Genomic DNA, 17,155 nt, shown 5'->3' with positions numbered 1-17,155 from the left:
CCGGTGCCCGCTGCCCCGCCCGCCGCTCCCCGGGGCGGCCCCTCCCCGCGCTGCCCCCGGCCGGCCCCGCGCTCGGACGTTGTTTGTATTTATTTTGAAGGAAGAAAAAAAAAAACAACAACAAAAAAACCCCACAAAAACTATCGATTCTTAGAAAACAAACAGCTGCGGGCGCGCTTCCGGGTGGCGGCCGGAAGTGGGGGCCAGAGCGGCGCGGGAGGGCGCTCTGCCCGCGCGGAGCCGGGCTCTATGGTGCGGGCGCGGCGCGGGGCTGCCGCCGCCTGACCACCACCACCCCCCCCCCCCCCCCCCCCCCGCCATGGAGCTCGGCGACGGCCCCGCCTCCCGCCCGTCGCTGTGGCGGGCGCTGCCGTGCCCGCCCGCCGAGCTGCGCCTGGACCTGGTGCTGCCCTCGGGGCAGGCGTTCCGGTGAGCCGCGCCCGGGGGTCCCGTGTCCCGTCCCGCCCCCCCCTGTATGGCGGCCGGCCCCGACGCGCCGTGTGCCGCAGGTGGTGGGAGCGCAGCCCCGGCGCCTGGACCGGCGTGCTGGCGGGGCGCGTCTGGACGCTGCGGCAGGACCGGGCGCGGCTGTGGTACGCGGTGCACGGCGGCGGGCCGCCCGCCGAGGCCGAGCGGGTGCTGCGGGACTACTTCCAGCTGGAGGTGGGGCTGGCGGGCCTGTACCGCGCCTGGGGGGCCGCCGACCCCCGCTTCCGCGCGCTGGCCCGCCGCTTCCCAGGTGAGGCGGCCGCGGGGGGCCCGGGCGGGCGGGCGGGCGGACGGACGGACGGCTGGACGGACGGCGCCCCCTCACCGCCTCGCCTCGGCAGGGGTGCGGGTGCTGCGGCAGGACCCCGTCGAGTGCCTCCTCTCCTTCATCTGCACCTCCAACAACCACATCTCCCGCATCACTGCCATGATCGAGCGCCTGTGCCAGGCCTTCGGCCGCCGCCTCTGCCACCTTGACGGCCGCCCCATCCACGCCTTCCCCTCCCTCGCCTCGCTCACAGGTCCGCCGCCATCACCCTCCCATCACCCCGCCATCACCCTCCCATCACCCCGCCATCGCCCCACCATCATCCCACCATCGCCCCATCATTGCTCCACCATCACCCTCCCATCACCCCGCCATCATCCCACCATTGCTCCACCATCACCCTACCATGGCCCTGCCCACCATGGCCCCGCCATCGCCCCACCATTGCTCCGCCATCATCCCACCATCGCCCCACCATTGCTCTGCCATCACCCTGCCATCACCCTCCCATTGCCCTGCCATCACCCCACCATCACCCTCCCATTGCCCTGCCATCACCCCACCATTGCTCCACCATCGCCCTCCCATCGCCCCACCATTGCCCTGCCATCACCCTCCCATTGCCCCGCCATCACCCCGCCATCGCCTGCACCCACCGCCTCCCTCCGCCGTGCCCCCGCAGGTGCTGACGCCGAGGCCCGGCTGCGGGCACTGGGCTTCGGGTACCGGGCCAAGTTCATCAGCGGGACTGCGCGGGCCATCGCCGAGGGGCTCGGCGTCGAGGGGCTGCACCGGCTGCGTGACGCGCCCTACGCCGAGGCCCGGCGGGTGCTGTGCGCCCTGCCCGGTGTGGGCACCAAGGTGGGTGCCAGGACGGGGGTGCTGGAGCGCAGGGCCGGCGGCGGGTGCTGACAGCAGAGCCCACGGCAGGTCGCCGACTGCGTCTGCCTGATGGCCCTGGACAAGGCGGAGGCGGTGCCGGTGGACACCCACATCTGGCGCATCGCGCGGCAGCGGTACGGCGTGGCGCTGGGCGGCAGGAGCCTGACCCCTCGCGCCCACCAGGAGATCGGTGAGGGCAGGGTCGGGCCCCGATGCGGGACCCCCGGGGACAGCGTTCCCCAGCACCGGCGCTCACCCTCTCTCCGCAGGCGACTTCTTCCGCGGGCTGTGGGGCCCCCGTGCCGGCTGGGCGCAGGCAGTGAGTACCCCCCGGCACCCCAGGGCTCGGCTCGCGCCCCCCCACCCCAGCCGTGCCCACCCCATCGCCTCTCCCCACGCCAGGTCCTCTTCTGCGCTGACCTCCGCAGGGGCCGGGGGCCGGCCGGCAGCCGGGAACGGGCCAGGAAGGGCCGAGGCCGGGACAGCCGCGGGGACGGGATCCCCTAGGGACCCCCCAGGAGGGGCAGAGCTCCCGGGTCAGCGGCTGCGGGGGGATCCCTGTGCCTGCTCCCAGCCCGGGATGGGCAGGGGTGCGGGCAGCTGCCTGTCCCCTGCCCGCTGTGGGCTCGGGGGAGCTGCTGCCCTGGGCAGCGGGGCTGCAGGGGGTCAGGGCTGGGTCCAGCCCCCCCCGCCACCCCCCCGGGCAGAGCCGAGCCGGGCGGCGTTGGCCTCTTGCCTTTATTACAAGCAATAAAATAGAAACATCCATTTGGAAAATTCTCCTTGAACATGCTGGGGGGGGGGGCAGTGCTGGGGCAGGTGTGGGGGGGGGGACAGAGGGGGTGTGGGAGGGGGCCCTGCATGCAGCCCCGAGCTGGGGGGGGGGGACGGCTCCTGGGGGCTGCCCCTACCCCGATGCAGAGCTCTGCAGCGAGGGGCAGCCCCCCACAGCCGGGGCAAGCAGGGCAAAGTGTCCCCGCATCGTGTCCCCCCCGGCTCCAGCACTGCAGGGCTCCCACCGTGTGCTGTGCCCATGGGAGAGCCGGGACCCCCCCCGGCCCCCCCGCCCGCGGCCGTGCTCAGTCTGGCAGGAGGTGCTGAGCTCTGCTCGTCAGCGGGCGCCCGCAGTCCGACCCTGCCGGGGGCAGCGGGGTGAGAGCCTGGCGGCAGCCCCGGGGGTACAGGATGGGGACGGGGGACGGGGGGGGGGGGGGTCCGGGCTCACCATTGCTGGTGCCCCCCCCCAGCCGCTCTCCGGGGCTGGTGGGAGTCGTCTGCCCTGGGCCCTCCTGGCTGGTTCCCAGCTGCAGCTTCCGCATGTGTCTCACCACCGCCGTGGCGTTGAAGGCTTGCTGCCGACCCCGCAGTGTCTGTCACCTGGCACGGGGGGGTCTGGGGGGGGCCCCCTGCACCCCCCAGCACCCTGCAGCCCCCCAGCACCCCGTGCTCACCTTCCACTTGCTCTTTGCGAAGTTCTTCTTGATCTGTTCGCTCACCGACTGGTGGATGTTCTTGTCCAGGGCCGTGTCCCCGGCGATCCTGGGGCGGGAGGGAGGTCAGTGGGGGCCCCCCCCCGCCCCACAGCTGCTGTGGGGTGAGCGGGGAAGGGGGCAGACGGTGCCAGGTTCCCCCCCCCCCTTACCAGGGATGCTGCAGGGCTTGCTCGCAGGTGAAGCGCTTGCCGGGGTCCTTCTCCATCAGGTGCTGGATGAAGTCCTTGGCTGGGACGGGGCGCGGAGCAGCCGTGAGCACCAGCACCCACCGCTGCCCCCCCCTCCCAGCTACTGTGACACCAGCGTCCTGGCCCCCACCACCCCGGGGGTCCCAGCTCACCTGAGTCCGAGATGTCGTCCCAGTAGGGCGAGTCGAACTCGTACTCGGCCCGCAGGATCTGCTCGAAGAGCTTGGCGTCGTTCTCGTCGTAGAAAGGGGGGTAGCCACAGAGCCTGGGGGGTGGGGAGGGGGACGCTGGCCCCGGGCGGCCCTGGGGGGCCGGGCCCCGCAGGGGGATAGGGGCGGGGGGGGGGGGGTACGTACAGGATGTAGGCGATGACCCCGATGGACCAGCAATCCACCGCCTTGCTGTAGGGCTTCTGTGCCAGCACCTCGGGGGCTGGGGAGGGGGGGGGACACGGCAGCAGTGAGGGGGGACCCCAACCCCTCGGGGAGGACCCCAACCGTGCCCCCGGGGTGGGGGCAGCCCCGCGGCAGGCGCTCACCCACGTAGCCGGGGGTGCCGCAGGCTGTGGACATGACGCTGCCGCAGCCCTCGATCTTCGACAGCCCGAAGTCGCTGATCATGATCTTGGAGTCCTCGTCCAGGCTGTAATAGAGCAGGTTCTCGGGCTGCGGGGGGGGGGGGGGGGGGGTCAGGGAGGGGTGACGCCGGGGTCCCCTCCCCACCAACGCGGTGGGGGGCTCTGTGTGCATGTTTGTGTGCCCCATCCCCCCCCTCACCTTCAGGTCGCGGTGGACGATGCCCATGTCGTGCAGGTACTTGACAGCGTCGAGGATCTGCCGGATCAGGGCGCTGGCGTCGCGCTCGGTGTAGAAGCCCTTCTCCACGATGCGGTCGAAGAGCTCCCCCCCCGAGACCCTGCAGGGGGATGGGGGGGCAGTGCCGGTCAGCACAGCCCCCGGCCGGCCCCCCCCGGCCGCCCCCCCGTCACTCACAGCTGCATGATGAGGTAGAGGTGGGTGCCGCTCTCGTAGATGTCATCCAAGGCCACGATGTTGGGGTGCTTGATCCTGGGGGGGGGCAAGGTGCAGAAAGGGTGAGGGGGCTCCCGGCTGCCCCCCACCCCGACCCCCACCGGACAGGGAGCAGCTGGGCTCGGCCCCCCACCCAGGGCCTCGCGCGCCGCCAGCTATTTTGGGCGCTGCCGATAACGCCTGGCGCTGGCCGTGGAGAGACGCCCCGGGTGGTGGGGCGCGGAGCGGGACTCCCCCTTGCACCCGTCCGGCCCCTACTTGCGGAGGGCGGCGATCTCGTTCTCGATGCCGGTCTCCTTCCCCTCCAGCGCCTTCTTGGCGATGCACTTGATGGCCACCAGCTTCCGCGTCGCCTTCTCCTCCGCCAGGACCACCTCGGAGAAGGCCCCGCTGCAGGGGGGGGGTGAGGGTTAGCAGGGTGCTGCTGGCCGGAGCCGCTGCCCACCGCGCCGCGATTGCCATGGCGACGGGTGGGAAGTCCAGCTATTTATAGGAGAAAAGCGAGCGGGAGCCGGACGCTGGGATGGGGGTCCGGGGTCTGGGGTGCTGCCGGTGGCCGGGGACGAGGACCAGCACCCACGAGGGTTTTGGCATCCCCGTGGCACCCAGGGCCGCCTGCCCGGCTCCGTGGGGACCCCAGGGTGACCGGTGGGGCAGGTGGCGGGCGCTAAGCCTTGCCGTAATTAACCCGCTAATCCCACCTAAGATCCTTACCCACCGCGAGTGGGTCGCCACCGGTGTCCGTGTCCCCCCCCGCCCCCAGACTCACGTGCCCAGGACCTCGCGGAAGTCGTAGATGCGCCCGATGTCCTCGGTCCTCTTCTTCCAGCTGGGCCCCAGCGGCATGGTGCCCCGTGGGGGGGGGCGGGGGCGGGGGGGCCACCTGTGACACGAGTGGGGAACAGGGGCGTCAGCATCCTACGGGGGGTTGGAATACCGCGGGGCGGATGTTTGTCACCGTGGGGTGATGCTCGGTGGCGTGGGGCGCCCCACGGGGGGGCACACGCTGGGCCCCTCCCGCTGCCCGCCCGCCCCGCGCCCGCCGGGCGCGGGGCGGGCGGGCAGCGGGAGGGGCCCAGTCACACGCGCGGGTGCGTGGGGAGGGGGCACAACCGCGAGGGGCGGGACACGCGTGGGGCAGGGCTGCTCCCCCCACCCCACCCCCCCCCGCCCTTACCGACGGCGGCCCCGGCCCCGGCCCCGCGCGGAGCAGCGGCGACTCCTCCCGGCGCGGCGCCGCCGGGCAGCGCTGACGTCACCAGGAGGGGCGGGGACGCGCCCGGCCACCGCCAATGGGCGGGAGGAGGGCGGGGCTTGCCGCGGAGCCCGCGGGGTTGGAGGGGGGGGGGGGGAGCGGGTACACGCGTGACGGCGGGGCGCGTGGCGGAGAGGGAGGGGCCACGCGTGGTATCGGGGGGGGGGGCAGTGGTTCCCTCGGCGACACGCGTGGGGCAGCCCCCCACCCCCAGACTGAGCTCCCCCGCTCCACGGCGTCCCCGAGGCCACCACGCCGCCGTCCCGCTCCGGGCTGCCTTTATTGCCACCGATACACCGAGAGCCCGCCCGCCCGCAGGACCCTCCCCACGCACCCCCCCCCCGCCCCGAGCCACGATTCCCCCCACGGGGGCCGTGGGGGGGGACAGGGGACCTTGGGAGCCGCACAGCAGCGGCCACCACATCCGCCCCCTCACCCCACATCACCCTCCCAGAACAACGGGGGGGGGGAAGCGGCCAGCCTGGGGGGGGCCGTTCCCAGGAGAGACCCCAACCCCCCCGCGCAGGGAGACCCCTCACCCGGGCGGGGAGGCTGAGCGCGGGGGGCTGCGTCCCCTCTGTCCCACGCCGGCACCTGCGGGTGACAGGGCCACGGCCCCACCCCGCGGCGGAGGGAGGGGGGGGTCCTCAGCCCCCCGCTACCCGTCCAGCAGCTTGAGGATGCTCTCCCGCTCCTTCAGGGTCTTCCAGGCCTGGTCCTTCTCCTTCTTGGTGGGTGTGCGCTTCTTCTGCCGGGCGGCCATGATCTTGCGGAAGGCGTCCATCACCTCGTTGTCGGCCATGCGGACGCGCTGCCGCAGCTCCTGCCGGTGCAGCTCCTCCTTGGCCAGCCTGGGGGGGGGGGCACACACACACAGCGGGGGGGTGTCAGACCCGCCGGGCAGCCCCCTGCCCGCACCCAGCCCTGCCCGCACTCACCGCAGCAGCTCGTGCTTCTTGGCGCGGTTGTGGGCGCTGAGGGCCTTCAGCTCGGCCTGCCTCTTGCGCAGCTCGGCCAGCACCTCGTCCTCCGAGTCCTCGGCCGGCCGGTCCTCCGACTCCAGCAGCCCCTGGGCCACCAGCTCCTCCTTGATCCGTCCCTCCAGCGACTTGGTGTGGGGGACGCTGCCGGCGCGGAGAGCGGCTGCTGCCCACCGCACACCCTTCACTCCCCGCCGCTTGCGTTCGGCGTCCCCGCGGGCAGCACCGAGCTCCGGGGCCACTCACCTGAAGGGCTTGTTCTGGCTGCGGGGAGAGGTGCCGGCGCCGTCGGCTCCCGAGTCCTTGCCGGTAATCTCAGGGATGGGGGAGTCCTCGACGGGGGAGATGATGTTCTCCTGGGGATGGGAGCGCCAGGGATGGGTCACCGCGCCGGGCCCTGGCAGCGCTGTCCCACCGAGCTGGGCCACGGCACTGCCCCACGCAGCTCCCTCACCTCCACGAGGGCCTGCAGGAGACGCTGCGTCAGGGGCCCGAAGGGACACCCATCCTCCGGCTGCTCGTGCTGGGCCTCCGACTTCTTCAGCAGGGCATCGACGTCTGGGACGAAGCGGGAGTGGGGAAGAGAAAGCCGCAGACGCGCAGGGGTGAGCAGCGGGGCAGGGCAGCCCCCACCCTGGGGGCATGGGGTGAGGGGACGGGGCTCGGCCGCGCTGGGTGCAGGTGGGACGGAGGTACCTTTGGTGTCCAGCTCGGTCAGCGGCCCCAGGACTCCTTTCTTCTTGTCAGCAGCAGCCGCCGCCCGGGCTCCGTCCTTCTGCTCCTCCAGCAGGTCCTCCTGCGCCCAGCGCTGGGAGTAATGCTTCCCCAGCGGCGGGATCTGCGAGAGGAGCCGGTCTCGGCACAGCTCCCCGAGCCACCCACCCAGTGCCAGGTGGGAACGTGTGGGAGGGCACGGGGCAGCCAAGGGCCAGGAGGGATCAGGGATCGGGCGCAGGGGATGCGTGAGGAGGGCACCAGGCAGGCTCGGGAGTTTTTCACCTTGTAATGCTCAGCCTCATCCTCCGGCGGCTTGAGCAGCTCCTCCAGGACTCTGACCTCCTCGTTGGTCAGATCGGCACAGTACGGCTCCACCGACGCCCAGAACCTGCAAGGAGGGATGAACTGTGGCAGGGGAGCTGCAGGGGGGCCCGCAGGAGCTGACACGAACCCCCATCCCGCCCCCCAGGCACCTCTTCCTTCGGCTGGAGGCTGCCCTCGTGCCAGGCGCTGCGAGGAACAAGACCGCCAATCGCCCCAGCACCCACGCACCTGTTTGGAGCATCGTTTTTGGGAATGCGGGGCACGTCAATGGGGTCATCCTGGAACTCGTACTCCTGGATCTTGGGCTGCAGGTTCTTGGACTTGGGCCGGCCGGGGCCAGGCCCAGCCCCGTGGCCCCCTTTGCCCTCCAGCTTCTGCTTCTTGGGCTTCCCGTGCTTGACCGAGGCGCCCACATCGTGGTCCTTGCTCAGCTTCAGTAACCTCCGGTCGCCTTTCTTGTCCTGCCAGTCCGTCAGGATCTGGAAGAGAGCGATGCCCCGTGGGTCCCGCACCCTGCGCTGGGCAGGGACAGCCCGGGGGCGGGAAGGAGCGGGACCGGGAGCCACCTGTGTCTCGGCCTCCAGGACGCGGAGGCGGCGGCTGGCAGAGGAGAGCAGCGTCTCCAGCTCCAGCTGCAGCGTGTCCAGCTCCTCGATGCCGATGCCGTCGTCCTCCGAGCGGGCCAGCACGGCTGTGTAGCGGGGGCACACCTTCACGTGGTCCACCGACTTGAAGTCGTGGAACTGCAGCGGGCAGTCCTTCAGCTCGCTCATGGCGGCGGGCACCGGGGGAGCTACGGGGGGACCAAGTGCTATGGGGAAACGGGGGGCTATGGGACCGCCGGGGACAGGGGGAGCTGAGAGGAAAGGGAGTGGAGCGGGGGGGCTGTGGGGAACCAGGGGGCACTGGGGCGCTGAGGGGAACCGGGCCGGGATCACCGGGGCGCTGAGGGGAACCGGGCGGGAATCACCGGGACGCTGAGGGGAACCAGGCCGGGATCACCGGGACGCTGAGGGGAACCGGGCAGGGGGCGGCATCGGGCGCTGAGGGACACCGGCGGGGCAGCGGTTGCCGCGGCCGGGCGGCGCCGCGGGGCCGGGCCGGGCCTAGGCCGCTCACCCCTTCCGGCCGCCGGAGGCGGCGGGCGCCCCGCCCCGCGCTCTCCCATTGGCGCAGTCGCGCCCAGGGCCCGCCGCTCATTGGTCCGACTCGCTCTCCATCTCCCTTCCCTAATATGGAAGCGATGACAGGAGCGTACCAAACACGGCGGGGGGAGGGGGAAGGGGGCGTGCCCGACCCCGCCTCCGCGGCCGCCGCGACCGCTCTCCAGCGCTGTCGCGTCCGCGCTCCGTGCCCCGGTGAGGCCCGCTTCGCTGCCGCCCGGGCCCTGAAAGCGGGACGGGAGCTTCCCGCTTTCCCCCCCCCTCCTCCAGCCTGAGTGGGAGGTCCCCCCGCATCCCGGAAGAGGGGACCGGCCACTTCCGCCTGCCGGGACCGGACCGCAGCCGCCACCATGGTAGGGCGGGGGGCACCGGGCGGGGTGAGGGGCCCGGGGCGGTGGCGTGAGCGGGGCCTGGGGGGGCTGACTGGGCCGTGTCCCCGCAGACCGCCACGCTGCGCCCGTACCTGAACGCGGTGCGCGCCACGCTGCAGGCCGCGCTGTGCCTGGAGAACTTCTCCTCGCAGGTGGTGGAGCGGCACAACAAGCCCGAGGTGGAAGTCAGGTACGGGGGGAGCCGGAGGAGCCCGGCCCCGGGCGAGCTGCCTGCCCGGGGGTCGGTGCCGGTTGACCGGGCAGGCCTCGCCCCGCCGGCTGCCGCCCCGTAGCCGCAGGGCTGGGGCCGGCAGGAGCCGGGGAGCCGCGGGGAGCAGGGGGGGTCTGGCTTGGGACCTGCCGCGGAAGCACGAAGCCCCCCCCCGCGCCCGTGCCTGTCAGCCCTGCGGCTCCCCGCTTGTGCGCTCCCCGTTTCTGCCCAGCAAATGGTTCCCTCTGAGCCAGCCCTGCCCTTCCTCCGCTCGCAGGAGCAGCAAGGAGCTGCTGTTGCAGCCGGTGATCATCAGCAGGAACGAGAAGGAGAAGGTCCTCATCGAGGGCTCCATTAACTCAGTGCGCGTCAGCATCGCGGTGAAGCAGGTGAGGGGGGCGCGGGCCGGAGGCCGGCAGCTCGCGCCTGGCGCCGGGGAAGCCTCACTTCCCTTCTCTCTGCCCAGGCCGATGAGATCGAGAAGATCCTGTGCCACAAATTCATGCGCTTCATGATGATGAGGGCTGAGAACTTCTTCATCCTGCGCAGGAAGCCCGTGGAGGTGAGGTGGCGGGGAGGGGGCAGAGCCGCTCCCGGCTCCGCTTCTGGCGCCCGGAGAGGTCTCTGGTGCGGAACTGGGATGTGAGGTTGTACGGTGGGCGGCCTGGGTGCTCATCCCCAGGGTGCTTCTCTCTTCCCCAGGGCTACGACATCAGCTTCTTGATCACGAACTTCCACACAGAGCAGATGTACAAGCACAAGCTGGTGGACTTTGTCATCCACTTCATGGAGGAGATCGACAAGGAGATCAGCGAGATGAAGCTCTCTGTCAACGCCAGGGCCCGCATCGTGGCGGAGGAATTCCTCAAGAACGTGAGGCTCTCGTCCAGGAGCAGCCAGGCCCCTTGTTTTGGGAGGGGGGTGGGGGCTCCAACCTTGTGGGGACGTCTGTGGGGACAGCGGTGACGTTCTACCCCGGGGGAGCTCGTACCCCCTCTGTTTGTGAAGTGCCAGCTTTGAGCTGCGGGGCAGGCAGCGGCTGGCAGGACGTGGCTGCGTCAGTGGAGGGGACAGGCAGCGGGAGAAGCTGCGGTGACAGGGAGGGCGAGGGCCCGGCCGGGAGGGTGGGCAAGGGCCGGGGGCATGCCGGCGGGCAGGGACTGACTGGGTCTTCTCCTTTCACCCTGCAGTTCTAGGCCGTGGCGCAGGACCCCGTGGCTCCCCGACGCTTGCGCCCGCCAGGCACCGTGCCTCGCCCGCTCCCGCTGCCCCGCAGCTGGCCGGGCCAGGCGGCCATGCCGGGAGCAGCCCCCGCTTGCCGCAGAGCGGCCACTGCCGCTGTCTCGTCTCGTTTTTTAAACGGTTTCGTTTGCTGTAACCGCCGCCTCGGCCTCCTCCTTCCCTCCCGCCGCACCGGGGGGGCGGGGCTTACCGGGAGGGGGCGGGGCCTGGAACCATGGCAACGATAAACGGTGCGGGCAGGGCCGGGGGGGCATGGGGATGTTTGGAGGGGGAAGGGTTTGAAAGCGGGGAGCCAGGGTGCTGGGGGGCTGTGTGTTTGAGGGGGGAGCTGGTGCAGGGCGCTGCACGCGTGGCACTGGGGGGGCCGGTGTCTGTCCCCCTTCGGGCGGTGGAGCCGGTGCAGCAGCTGGGCACGGGGCTCTGCACAGTGCTGGGGGGGGGGGGCTGCCCTGCACTGAGCCCAGTCCCCAGCGGGGTGAGGGGACGGGGGACCCGCCAGGTGCCCAGGGGAGGCAGAGCCTACCCGCAGCTCCCCTCGCCCTCAGGCTGCCGTGGCACGGTGCTGCAGGGAGAGCAGCCCCCCGCCCAGGGGGGCCACAGCCAGAGCGGGAGGCATCCCAGCTGTCCCCCAGCCTGCAAGGCCGAGGGCACAGTGGGGAGCGGGTCATCTCAGGAGACAGGCAGGGCCCCGGCATGAGGCTCAGCAGGTCAGCAGGTGCTGTGCTGCGGACCCCCGGGTCAGTCGGGCAGAGGCAGGCAGGTAGGCACCTTCTCCCCCTCCCACGCGGGGCTGGGGACGCATGGCCAGCGAGGTCACCCACGGCTGTCTCCACAGGGCAGGTGGCACCCACCACCGCCAGCTGCCGCGGCTGCTACCGCCCCTCGCTCAACCTCGAGCGGCTCAGGAGGGCCAGGCTGCGCGTGGAGAGGGCCATCAAGGTGAGGGGCCTGAGCCCCCCAGGCCGCACACCGGTGCTTATTGCAGTTATTGCTGCATTTATGGCTCGGGTGAGAGCTGAGCTGGAGGGACCAGGGCTGTGGGGCAGGCTGAGCTCTCCGGTCCCTCCCCAGGAGAAGAAGATCTTCACGGTGCAGGGCCCCTACCCTGTCATCCGCAGCCTGCTGCGGGCCCGGGGCTGGGTGGAGAGGAAGCTCCCCAGCACGGACAGCCAGCCCAAGCAGCACCATGACAGCCAGGAGAAGCAGCTGCAGCAGGAGGAGGAGGAGGAGAAGGAGGAGGAGGAGGAGGAGGGAGGTGATGATGCTGAGCAGGGAGAGGCAGTGCTGGACCCACAGCTGGGGTTGCCGCACGGTGGGACTCAGCCTTCCCTGGAGCCCCTGTGCTGCTCCCCATGGCCGCCCGATGAGGAGGAGGAAGAGCAGTGGGATGAGGACCCCGACGGCATCCACGACGTCATGGTTAGCTACGAGGGCTGGGGCCGAGCTGTGCCGCAGCCCCCAGGCCCCTTTCCCCTGGACCCCCAGGCGCGGGGTGCAGCCTGGGGCAGGGGGTGAGGGCGGGATGGGGGGGGTCCGTGCCTCACCCCGCTCTCCCCGCAGTCCCGGCTGGTGTGGGACCAGGTCCCGTACTTCATCTGGGCCAGCCGCCACGGTGCCATCGACTGCCGGCTGCTGCAGCAGGACCAGGTGCTGAACCACTACGTCGGGGCGGGCGCCTTCACCACCAAGGTGGGAGCCTGGAGCCCCCGGGGGGAGGGGACATGAGGAGAAGCGGGGGGGGGGGGGTCTGTCGAGGGCTGCCACCCTTCTCTAAACAGGCGGGGCTGTGCCTCAACCTGCGCAACCTGCCCTGGTTCGACCAAGCCGACCCTGACACCTTCTTCCCCCGGTGCTACCTGCTGGGGGTTGCGGACGAGCGGCAAGCCTTCATCGGTGAGCTTGGGGCTGGCCTGGCCCCCCAACCCGGGGCCGTTGCCCTCCTGTGTCCCCCGTGCTCCCCATGCCCCCTCTCCGGCATCCTGTGGGACGGTGCCCCCTTTGCAGATGATTTCTGCCTGACGGCTGCCCGCAGCCTGCTCAGAATGGTCCTGGAGAGAGCTGGGGGTGCAGGGGCAGGGACTGAGCAGCCCCCAAAATCTGGCGAGGGGACAGGTGAGCGTGTGGAGGGGGGGTCTGGGAGGAGGGGGACAGGGAGCTTGGGATCAGGAACACGGCTGGGGGCTGAGCATCTGCTCGGGGCTGTGGCTCAGGAGCCCCCACTCCCCACCGCAGCCCACCCTGCAGGTGCTCTTCCCCCCCCTGCCCATCCCCATGCACCCAAAGCTGCCCACCCCACGGGAAGGCTCTGTGCCACAGCCCCAAGGGTGGCACAGCGGGTCCCCAGGAGCCACGTCCCTCACCCCACGCCACCCGTAGCGGGTCCCCCCCTGCCCCCCCAGCTAGTGCAGGAGGCTCTGCAGGTCTGCGGGCAGCACCTGGGCAACCTGGGGCACCAGGACATCGACAGGGACCCCCCGACCCCCCGCACGATGGGCATCGACTGGGACCTCTTCCTGCGGGACTTCTACCGCGTGGCGCAGTGAGTGCTGAGCAGGAAGGGGGGACCCCCACGGCGGGGCTGGCACTGAGCCCCCCGCGTCCCCTCGCAGTGAGGGGGCCATGCCGGCGCTGAGCGGGGCGCAGCGGGAGCGGTGCCAGGCCATGCTGCGGTGCCTGGCAGAGCAGCTGCCCCAGCTCGGCATGGAGGGCGACCGCAACGTCTGGATCCTCAAACCCGGCGCCAAATCCCGCGGCAGGGGTAAGGCCAGGGAAAAGCGGGGGGCTCGGGCTCCCCGCTGAGGAGGGGTCCCACTGCCACCGTGTCCCCCCAGGCATCGTCTGCTCGGCGCGGCTGGAGGAGGTGCTGCGGCTGGCGGGGGGCTGCGCGGCACCCTTGGCACGGGCGGGCGAGTGGGTGGTGCAGAAGTACGTGGAGCGCCCGCTGCTCATCTTCGGTACCAAATTTGACATCCGGCAATGGTTCCTGGTGACCGACTGGAACCCGCTGACCGTCTGGTTTTACCGGGAGAGCTACCTGCGCTTCTGCTCCCAGCCCTTCTCCCTGCGCCACCTGGACCCGTGAGTGCCCCCTGCGCTGGACCCCTGACCCCAGCACCCACCGGCACCCCGATGACCCAGCCCTGCTCTCCCCACCCCAGCGCCCGGCACCTCTGCAACGTCTCCATCCAGAAGCGGTGCAGGCCGGCGCGGGTCCGGCACCCCGGGCTGCCCCCCGATGGGACCTGGTACTGCCGCCAGCTCCAGGCGTACCTGGCTCAGGTGGGGCGGGCGGGCGCCTGGCACCAGGTGATGGTGCCCGGCATGAAGGCGGCCGTGGTGGCCGCACTGCGCAGCACCCAGGACCTGGTGGCACCCCGCAAGGGCAGCTTCGAGCTCTACGGGGCCGACTTTGTCTTTGGGGAGGATTGCCAGCCCTGGCTGCTGGAGATCAACGCCAGCCCCACCATGGCCCCCTCCTCGGCGGTGACCAGCCGGCTGTGTGCCAGCGTCCAGCGGGACATGCTGCGCGTGGTGCTTGACCGCAGGGACAACCCCGCCTGCCCCACCGGTGCCTTTGAACTCATCTACAAGGAGGTGGGCTGGAGGGGGGTGGAGGGGGCTGCGGGGCCAGCGCCCCCCAGAGCCCCCAACCCCCTCCATGTCCCCCTGCAGCCGGCTGTGCCTGTGCCTCTGTATACGGGGCTGAAGCTGCTGGTGAAAGGCTGCTCCCTGAGGAAGCCCCAGCCGGCCCACCGCCCACCCCACGGCAAGCCCCCCGCCGTTGCAGCTGGCACTCCCCGGCCCCCTGTGCCCCCCCCACCCCGGGGCAGGTCAGCCCAGCTCCCCCCGCTGGGACCAGTGCTGGGGCAACCGGCTCCTCTGGGGCGACGGAGCCGCCACTGCCCCACCAGCTCAGCCCCCCCAGCACCTCCGCAGCCCCCGGGTTGCCGTGCCGGGAACCGAGGGCTGCCACAACCCAGCCGCCTGCTCGGGCGGCCCCAGACAGCTCTGCCCCGGCTCAGTGCCCACCCCCAGACCAGGGCACCCGTTCCGCCGCCCCGGGCAGCCCCCGGCAGCCCCCAGGACCCCGCGGGCCCGCCCCCCTCCGCCCCTGTGCTGGCACCCGCTGCCTGCACCCCGTGGCCCTGCCCGAGGCAGCTGAGCCCCATCGTGGGGAGAAAGCACAGGGCGGGTGGCAGGGGGACGCAGAGGAGCTGTGACGGTGAAGGACACCCAGGAGGGCACTGGCACGGCAGCAGCACCCTGCGCGTCCCAGCCGGGGCCACATGGCAGCACCCAGCTCACCCTCACCCCATCCGGATCCCGTGCCTGCGTGGGGGCACCCAGCCCACCCGCGGCAGGGGCTGCAAAACACGTTTGTGACAGGGACCCCGGCTCCGCCCCTCTGTCCGTGGGAAGGCGTGGGTGCTGGCACCAGACAGGGCCACAGCAGCGGTGCCAGTCCTATGCCCCAGCGCTGGCAACAGGGAGGGGGGACAGCAGGGCTGCCATCGCTGCCTGCGCTTGGGACACCGGGGGGTCACGGGGACGGCGGGGGCTGCATCCCACAAAAAGAAAACAGGCACTGAGCCACCCTGGCAGCGGCTGGGGGTTTAATGGGGTGGCAGAGGGGAGCGGGGGTCCCAGACGGGTTCTAGGTCTCCCCGTGGCCCGGCAGCCCCAGGCGCCGCAGGGTGCGCAGGAAGGGGGGCGGCGGGGGGGCACGGAGCGGGCCCTGGGGCAGCGCCAGCTCCTGGAGGTGGAGGTGGAGCGGGAGGCGGCGGAGCTGCTGCGGGGAGAGCCCCAGCCGGCCCCGCAGCTCCTCATCCAGCACCTGCACGGGAGGTGGGGAACAGCTCAGCGGGGTCCCTGGGGGCCCCCCCAACCCTGCCACCCCTCCCATACCTGTGTGTGGGCCGGGGCGTCCTCGGGGGGCAGGAGGAAGGGCACCCCCAGCACCCTGCCCACGCGGGATGCGTGCCGGTGGTCGCCCAGCACCGGGCACAGCAGCAGCGTCAGGTGTACCGGGAGCTGCTCCGGGAAGGCTGTGGGGGCACGGGGAGGGTGGGAGCGCGCGGGAGAACGGGGGGACACGGAGGGGTAGGGGGGGGGGGTGTTGGGGGTCACTCACCTGTCCGGGGCTGGAGCTGGAGCAGGGCGCAGCCCCCCGCGGCACCCAGCACCCGGTAGCGCGTCAGGGTGCTCTTCACCTCCCTCCTGGCCAGGCTGCGGCGTCCCGGGGCTGGCACCGGCACCACCTGTGGCGGCACGGCCCTCAGCACCCCCGGGACGCCCCCGCACCCCCCGGCCCCCTGCACCCCCTTACCGCAGCGGCGTCACCCTGCCGCTGCCAGCGCAGCCCGGCGCGGACCTCGCCCTCCGCCTCCGCCGGGACCCCCACGGTGATGGCGCTGCGGGGAGAGGGAGGCGGTGAGGCGGGGACGGGACCCCCCCCCAACCCCGTGCCGGCGCGGCGGGGTCCCAGGGACTCACCGGTACGTGGCGGGGTACCGGCCCCTCCGGCGGGTGTCAGCAAAGAAGCGCTGGAGCTGCTCGGTGGCGCGGCGGCAGGTGGAGAGGAGGACGAGGCCGGAGCACTCCCTGCGGGACGGGGCAGCTCTGAGCCTCCCGGGGACGGGGGGGACGGGGAACAGGCACCCCCTGACCCCCCCCTCCCCACTCCGGCACCCCCCGACCGTACCTGGCAGGAGCCTTCACCACGTGGAGCTCGGCGGCGAGGCCCAGGCGCCGGCGCAGCGCCGGCAGCAGCGCGGTCAGGCTCAGCTCCCCGGGGCGGCCTGGGGACCGGCCGGGGTCAGCACCCGCTGGGACCCCCCCCCCCAGCCGGACCCCCCGCCTCGCACTCACCGGGGACGGGCAGGCCGGGGGGCTTGCTCAGCGCCAGCAGGGCTCCTGGTGGGGGACGCCTGGTCAGGATGCGGCCCCCCCGCCCGGTACCCACTCCCCCCCCCCCCCCCGGTACCTTCCCGGTGCACCACGGAGGCCTCCAGCAGCCCCAGTGTCTCCTCGGGGCCCGGTGGCCGCCCCCACCTGCAGGGCGTGGAGTGTGGGGGGGCGCGGGTGGGACCCCCCGTGGGACCCCCCCTCCCGTGGGACATCCCCCCCTCCGTCGGACACCCCCCGGGTGGGACCTCCCCCCCCCGGGCCACGCACCCTGCGCGTGCCCACGGCCCCGCACCCCCACGCGTGTGCCCCCAAATCTGACCCCACCGCGCTGCCCCCGCGCCCGCAGCCGCTCCACACCCACGCGCGCCAACGCCCGCGCGCGTCCCCGCGCCCCTCTGTGCTCATGCACGCGCAGCCCCACGCGTGCTCACGCACACCCCCTCCCCCCCCCGCGCGGCCCCTCCGCACCCACGCGCGTGCACCCCAGGGTGTCCCCCCCGACCCCCACGCACCCACGCGAGGCCGCGCCCCCGCGCCCCGCTGACCCCGCGCCGCGCGCCCCCTGCCCCGCGCGTGCCAGCACGCGCGCCCCGCCGCCCCCGCCCGCCATGGCGGCACTGCGCCTGCCCGGGGG

The 17,155-nt window shown here is 72.5% G+C and overlaps 6 protein-coding genes across 11 annotated transcripts; 3 read left to right on the top strand and 3 right to left on the bottom strand.

Annotated features, from left to right (window-relative positions):
* The first annotated feature begins 319 nt into the window (after positions 1–319).
* OGG1 (8-oxoguanine DNA glycosylase) lies at positions 320–2,400 on the top strand. Its single transcript, XM_075432803.1, has 7 exons — positions 320–429; positions 510–739; positions 831–1,010; positions 1,440–1,618; positions 1,688–1,829; positions 1,909–1,958; positions 2,042–2,400. Exons 1-7 carry the CDS (start codon positions 320–322, stop codon positions 2,144–2,146), a joined length of 996 nt encoding a protein of 331 aa, XP_075288918.1. The 3' UTR covers positions 2,147–2,400.
* Positions 2,364–5,579, bottom strand: CAMK1 (calcium/calmodulin dependent protein kinase I). 3 transcript variants are annotated; one of them, XM_075432802.1, is made up of 12 exons: positions 5,529–5,579; positions 5,121–5,234; positions 4,610–4,741; positions 4,313–4,387; positions 4,097–4,235; positions 3,859–3,985; positions 3,677–3,752; positions 3,473–3,585; positions 3,282–3,360; positions 3,091–3,178; positions 2,865–2,991; positions 2,626–2,774 (listed from the first exon to the last, which is right to left on the bottom strand). In XM_075432802.1, exons 2-12 carry the CDS (start codon positions 5,195–5,197, stop codon positions 2,719–2,721), a joined length of 1,089 nt encoding a protein of 362 aa, XP_075288917.1. In that variant the 5' UTR covers positions 5,198–5,234; positions 5,529–5,579; the 3' UTR covers positions 2,626–2,718. The 3 variants fall into 3 exon arrangements, with proteins under 3 accessions (XP_075288915.1, XP_075288917.1, XP_075288916.1); XM_075432800.1 differs by lacking the exon at positions 5,529–5,579 and having other exon boundaries at positions 2,364–2,774; positions 2,865–3,016; positions 5,121–5,358; XM_075432801.1 differs by lacking the exons at positions 2,626–2,774; positions 5,529–5,579 and having other exon boundaries at positions 2,873–2,987; positions 5,121–5,355.
* A 374-nt stretch (positions 5,580–5,953) lies between these two features.
* On the bottom strand, positions 5,954–8,750 carry TADA3 (transcriptional adaptor 3). Of its 4 annotated transcripts, none has more exons than XM_075432599.1 (8): positions 8,194–8,750; positions 7,856–8,106; positions 7,586–7,691; positions 7,283–7,424; positions 7,041–7,144; positions 6,833–6,942; positions 6,545–6,752; positions 5,954–6,457 (listed from the first exon to the last, which is right to left on the bottom strand). In XM_075432599.1, exons 1-8 carry the CDS (start codon positions 8,398–8,400, stop codon positions 6,254–6,256), a joined length of 1,332 nt encoding a protein of 443 aa, XP_075288714.1. In that variant the 5' UTR covers positions 8,401–8,750; the 3' UTR covers positions 5,954–6,253. The 4 variants fall into 4 exon arrangements, with proteins under 4 accessions (XP_075288714.1, XP_075288716.1, XP_075288717.1 ...); XM_075432601.1 differs by having other exon boundaries at positions 6,545–6,749; XM_075432602.1 differs by having other exon boundaries at positions 6,545–6,730.
* Positions 8,751–8,922: 172 nt separating this feature from the next.
* On the top strand, positions 8,923–10,750 carry ARPC4 (actin related protein 2/3 complex subunit 4). Its single transcript, XM_075432804.1, has 6 exons — positions 8,923–9,143; positions 9,233–9,351; positions 9,650–9,761; positions 9,839–9,934; positions 10,075–10,245; positions 10,563–10,750. The coding sequence occupies exons 1-6, from the start codon at positions 9,141–9,143 to the stop codon at positions 10,566–10,568; spliced, it is 507 nt and encodes a 168-aa protein (XP_075288919.1). The 5' UTR covers positions 8,923–9,140; the 3' UTR covers positions 10,569–10,750.
* Positions 10,751–11,162: 412 nt separating this feature from the next.
* Positions 11,163–14,997, top strand: TTLL3 (tubulin tyrosine ligase like 3). The gene is made up of 11 exons (XM_075432797.1): positions 11,163–11,374; positions 11,450–11,553; positions 11,686–12,033; positions 12,175–12,303; positions 12,393–12,507; positions 12,619–12,726; positions 12,991–13,153; positions 13,224–13,372; positions 13,446–13,692; positions 13,773–14,208; positions 14,287–14,997. Exons 1-11 carry the CDS (start codon positions 11,308–11,310, stop codon positions 14,995–14,997), a joined length of 2,577 nt encoding a protein of 858 aa, XP_075288912.1. The 5' UTR covers positions 11,163–11,307.
* A 213-nt stretch (positions 14,998–15,210) lies between these two features.
* On the bottom strand, positions 15,211–17,131 carry RPUSD3 (RNA pseudouridine synthase D3). Its single transcript, XM_075432676.1, has 9 exons — positions 17,067–17,131; positions 16,598–16,665; positions 16,483–16,527; positions 16,316–16,412; positions 16,108–16,215; positions 15,941–16,025; positions 15,746–15,872; positions 15,520–15,659; positions 15,211–15,448 (listed from the first exon to the last, which is right to left on the bottom strand). Exons 1-9 carry the CDS (start codon positions 17,129–17,131, stop codon positions 15,269–15,271), a joined length of 915 nt encoding a protein of 304 aa, XP_075288791.1. The 3' UTR covers positions 15,211–15,268.
* Between the last annotated feature and the right edge of the window lie 24 nt (positions 17,132–17,155).

The sequence above is a fragment of the Opisthocomus hoazin genome, chromosome 11, assembly GCF_030867145.1.
Source record: "Opisthocomus hoazin isolate bOpiHoa1 chromosome 11, bOpiHoa1.hap1, whole genome shotgun sequence".
NCBI lineage: Eukaryota > Metazoa > Chordata > Aves > Opisthocomiformes > Opisthocomidae > Opisthocomus > Opisthocomus hoazin.
This window is presented reverse-complemented; position numbering and strand designations above follow the sequence as displayed.

Excerpts from the sequence above, each read along its gene's own strand:
- OGG1 (XM_075432803.1), top strand. The coding sequence starts at position 320 with ATGGAGCTCGGCGACGGCCCCGCCTCCCGCCCGTCGCTGTGGCGGGCG. Across the intron at positions 1,830-1,908 it reads TCGCGCCCACCAGGAGATCG|GCGACTTCTTCCGCGGGCTG; the intron begins GTGAGGGCAGGG and ends CTCTCTCCGCAG. Across the intron at positions 1,959-2,041 it reads GTGCCGGCTGGGCGCAGGCA|GTCCTCTTCTGCGCTGACCT; the intron begins GTGAGTACCCCC and ends TCCCCACGCCAG.
- CAMK1 (XM_075432800.1), bottom strand. The coding sequence starts at position 5,197 with ATGCCGCTGGGGCCCAGCTGGAAGAAGAGGACCGAGGACATCGGGCGC. Across the intron at positions 4,388-4,609 it reads GAGATCGCCGCCCTCCGCAA|GATCAAGCACCCCAACATCG; the intron begins GTAGGGGCCGGA and ends GCCCCCCCCCAG. Across the intron at positions 4,236-4,312 it reads CTCTACCTCATCATGCAGCT|GGTCTCGGGGGGGGAGCTCT; the intron begins GTGAGTGACGGG and ends ATCCCCCTGCAG.
- RPUSD3 (XM_075432676.1), bottom strand. The coding sequence starts at position 17,131 with ATGGCGGGCGGGGGCGGCGGGGCGCGCGTGCTGGCACGCGCGGGGCAG. Across the intron at positions 16,666-17,066 it reads CAGGGGGCGCGCGGCGCGGG|GTGGGGGCGGCCACCGGGCC; the intron begins GTCAGCGGGGCG and ends CACGCCCTGCAG. Across the intron at positions 15,449-15,519 it reads ACGCCCCGGCCCACACACAG|GTGCTGGATGAGGAGCTGCG; the intron begins GTATGGGAGGGG and ends CCTCCCGTGCAG.
- ARPC4 (XM_075432804.1), top strand. Across the intron at positions 9,352-9,649 it reads AAGCCCGAGGTGGAAGTCAG|GAGCAGCAAGGAGCTGCTGT; the intron begins GTACGGGGGGAG and ends CTCCGCTCGCAG. Across the intron at positions 9,762-9,838 it reads TCAGCATCGCGGTGAAGCAG|GCCGATGAGATCGAGAAGAT; the intron begins GTGAGGGGGGCG and ends CTCTCTGCCCAG.
- TTLL3 (XM_075432797.1), top strand. The coding sequence starts at position 11,308 with ATGAGGCTCAGCAGGTCAGCAGGTGCTGTGCTGCGGACCCCCGGGTCA. Across the intron at positions 12,034-12,174 it reads ACGGCATCCACGACGTCATG|TCCCGGCTGGTGTGGGACCA; the intron begins GTTAGCTACGAG and ends CTCTCCCCGCAG. Across the intron at positions 13,693-13,772 it reads TCCCTGCGCCACCTGGACCC|CGCCCGGCACCTCTGCAACG; the intron begins GTGAGTGCCCCC and ends TCCCCACCCCAG.
- TADA3 (XM_075432598.1), bottom strand. The coding sequence starts at position 8,400 with ATGAGCGAGCTGAAGGACTGCCCGCTGCAGTTCCACGACTTCAAGTCG. Across the intron at positions 6,943-7,040 it reads TCCTGCAGGCCCTCGTGGAG|GAGAACATCATCTCCCCCGT; the intron begins GTGAGGGAGCTG and ends TCCCATCCCCAG. Across the intron at positions 6,458-6,544 it reads AAGAAGCACGAGCTGCTGCG|GCTGGCCAAGGAGGAGCTGC; the intron begins GTGAGTGCGGGC and ends CCCCCCCCCCAG.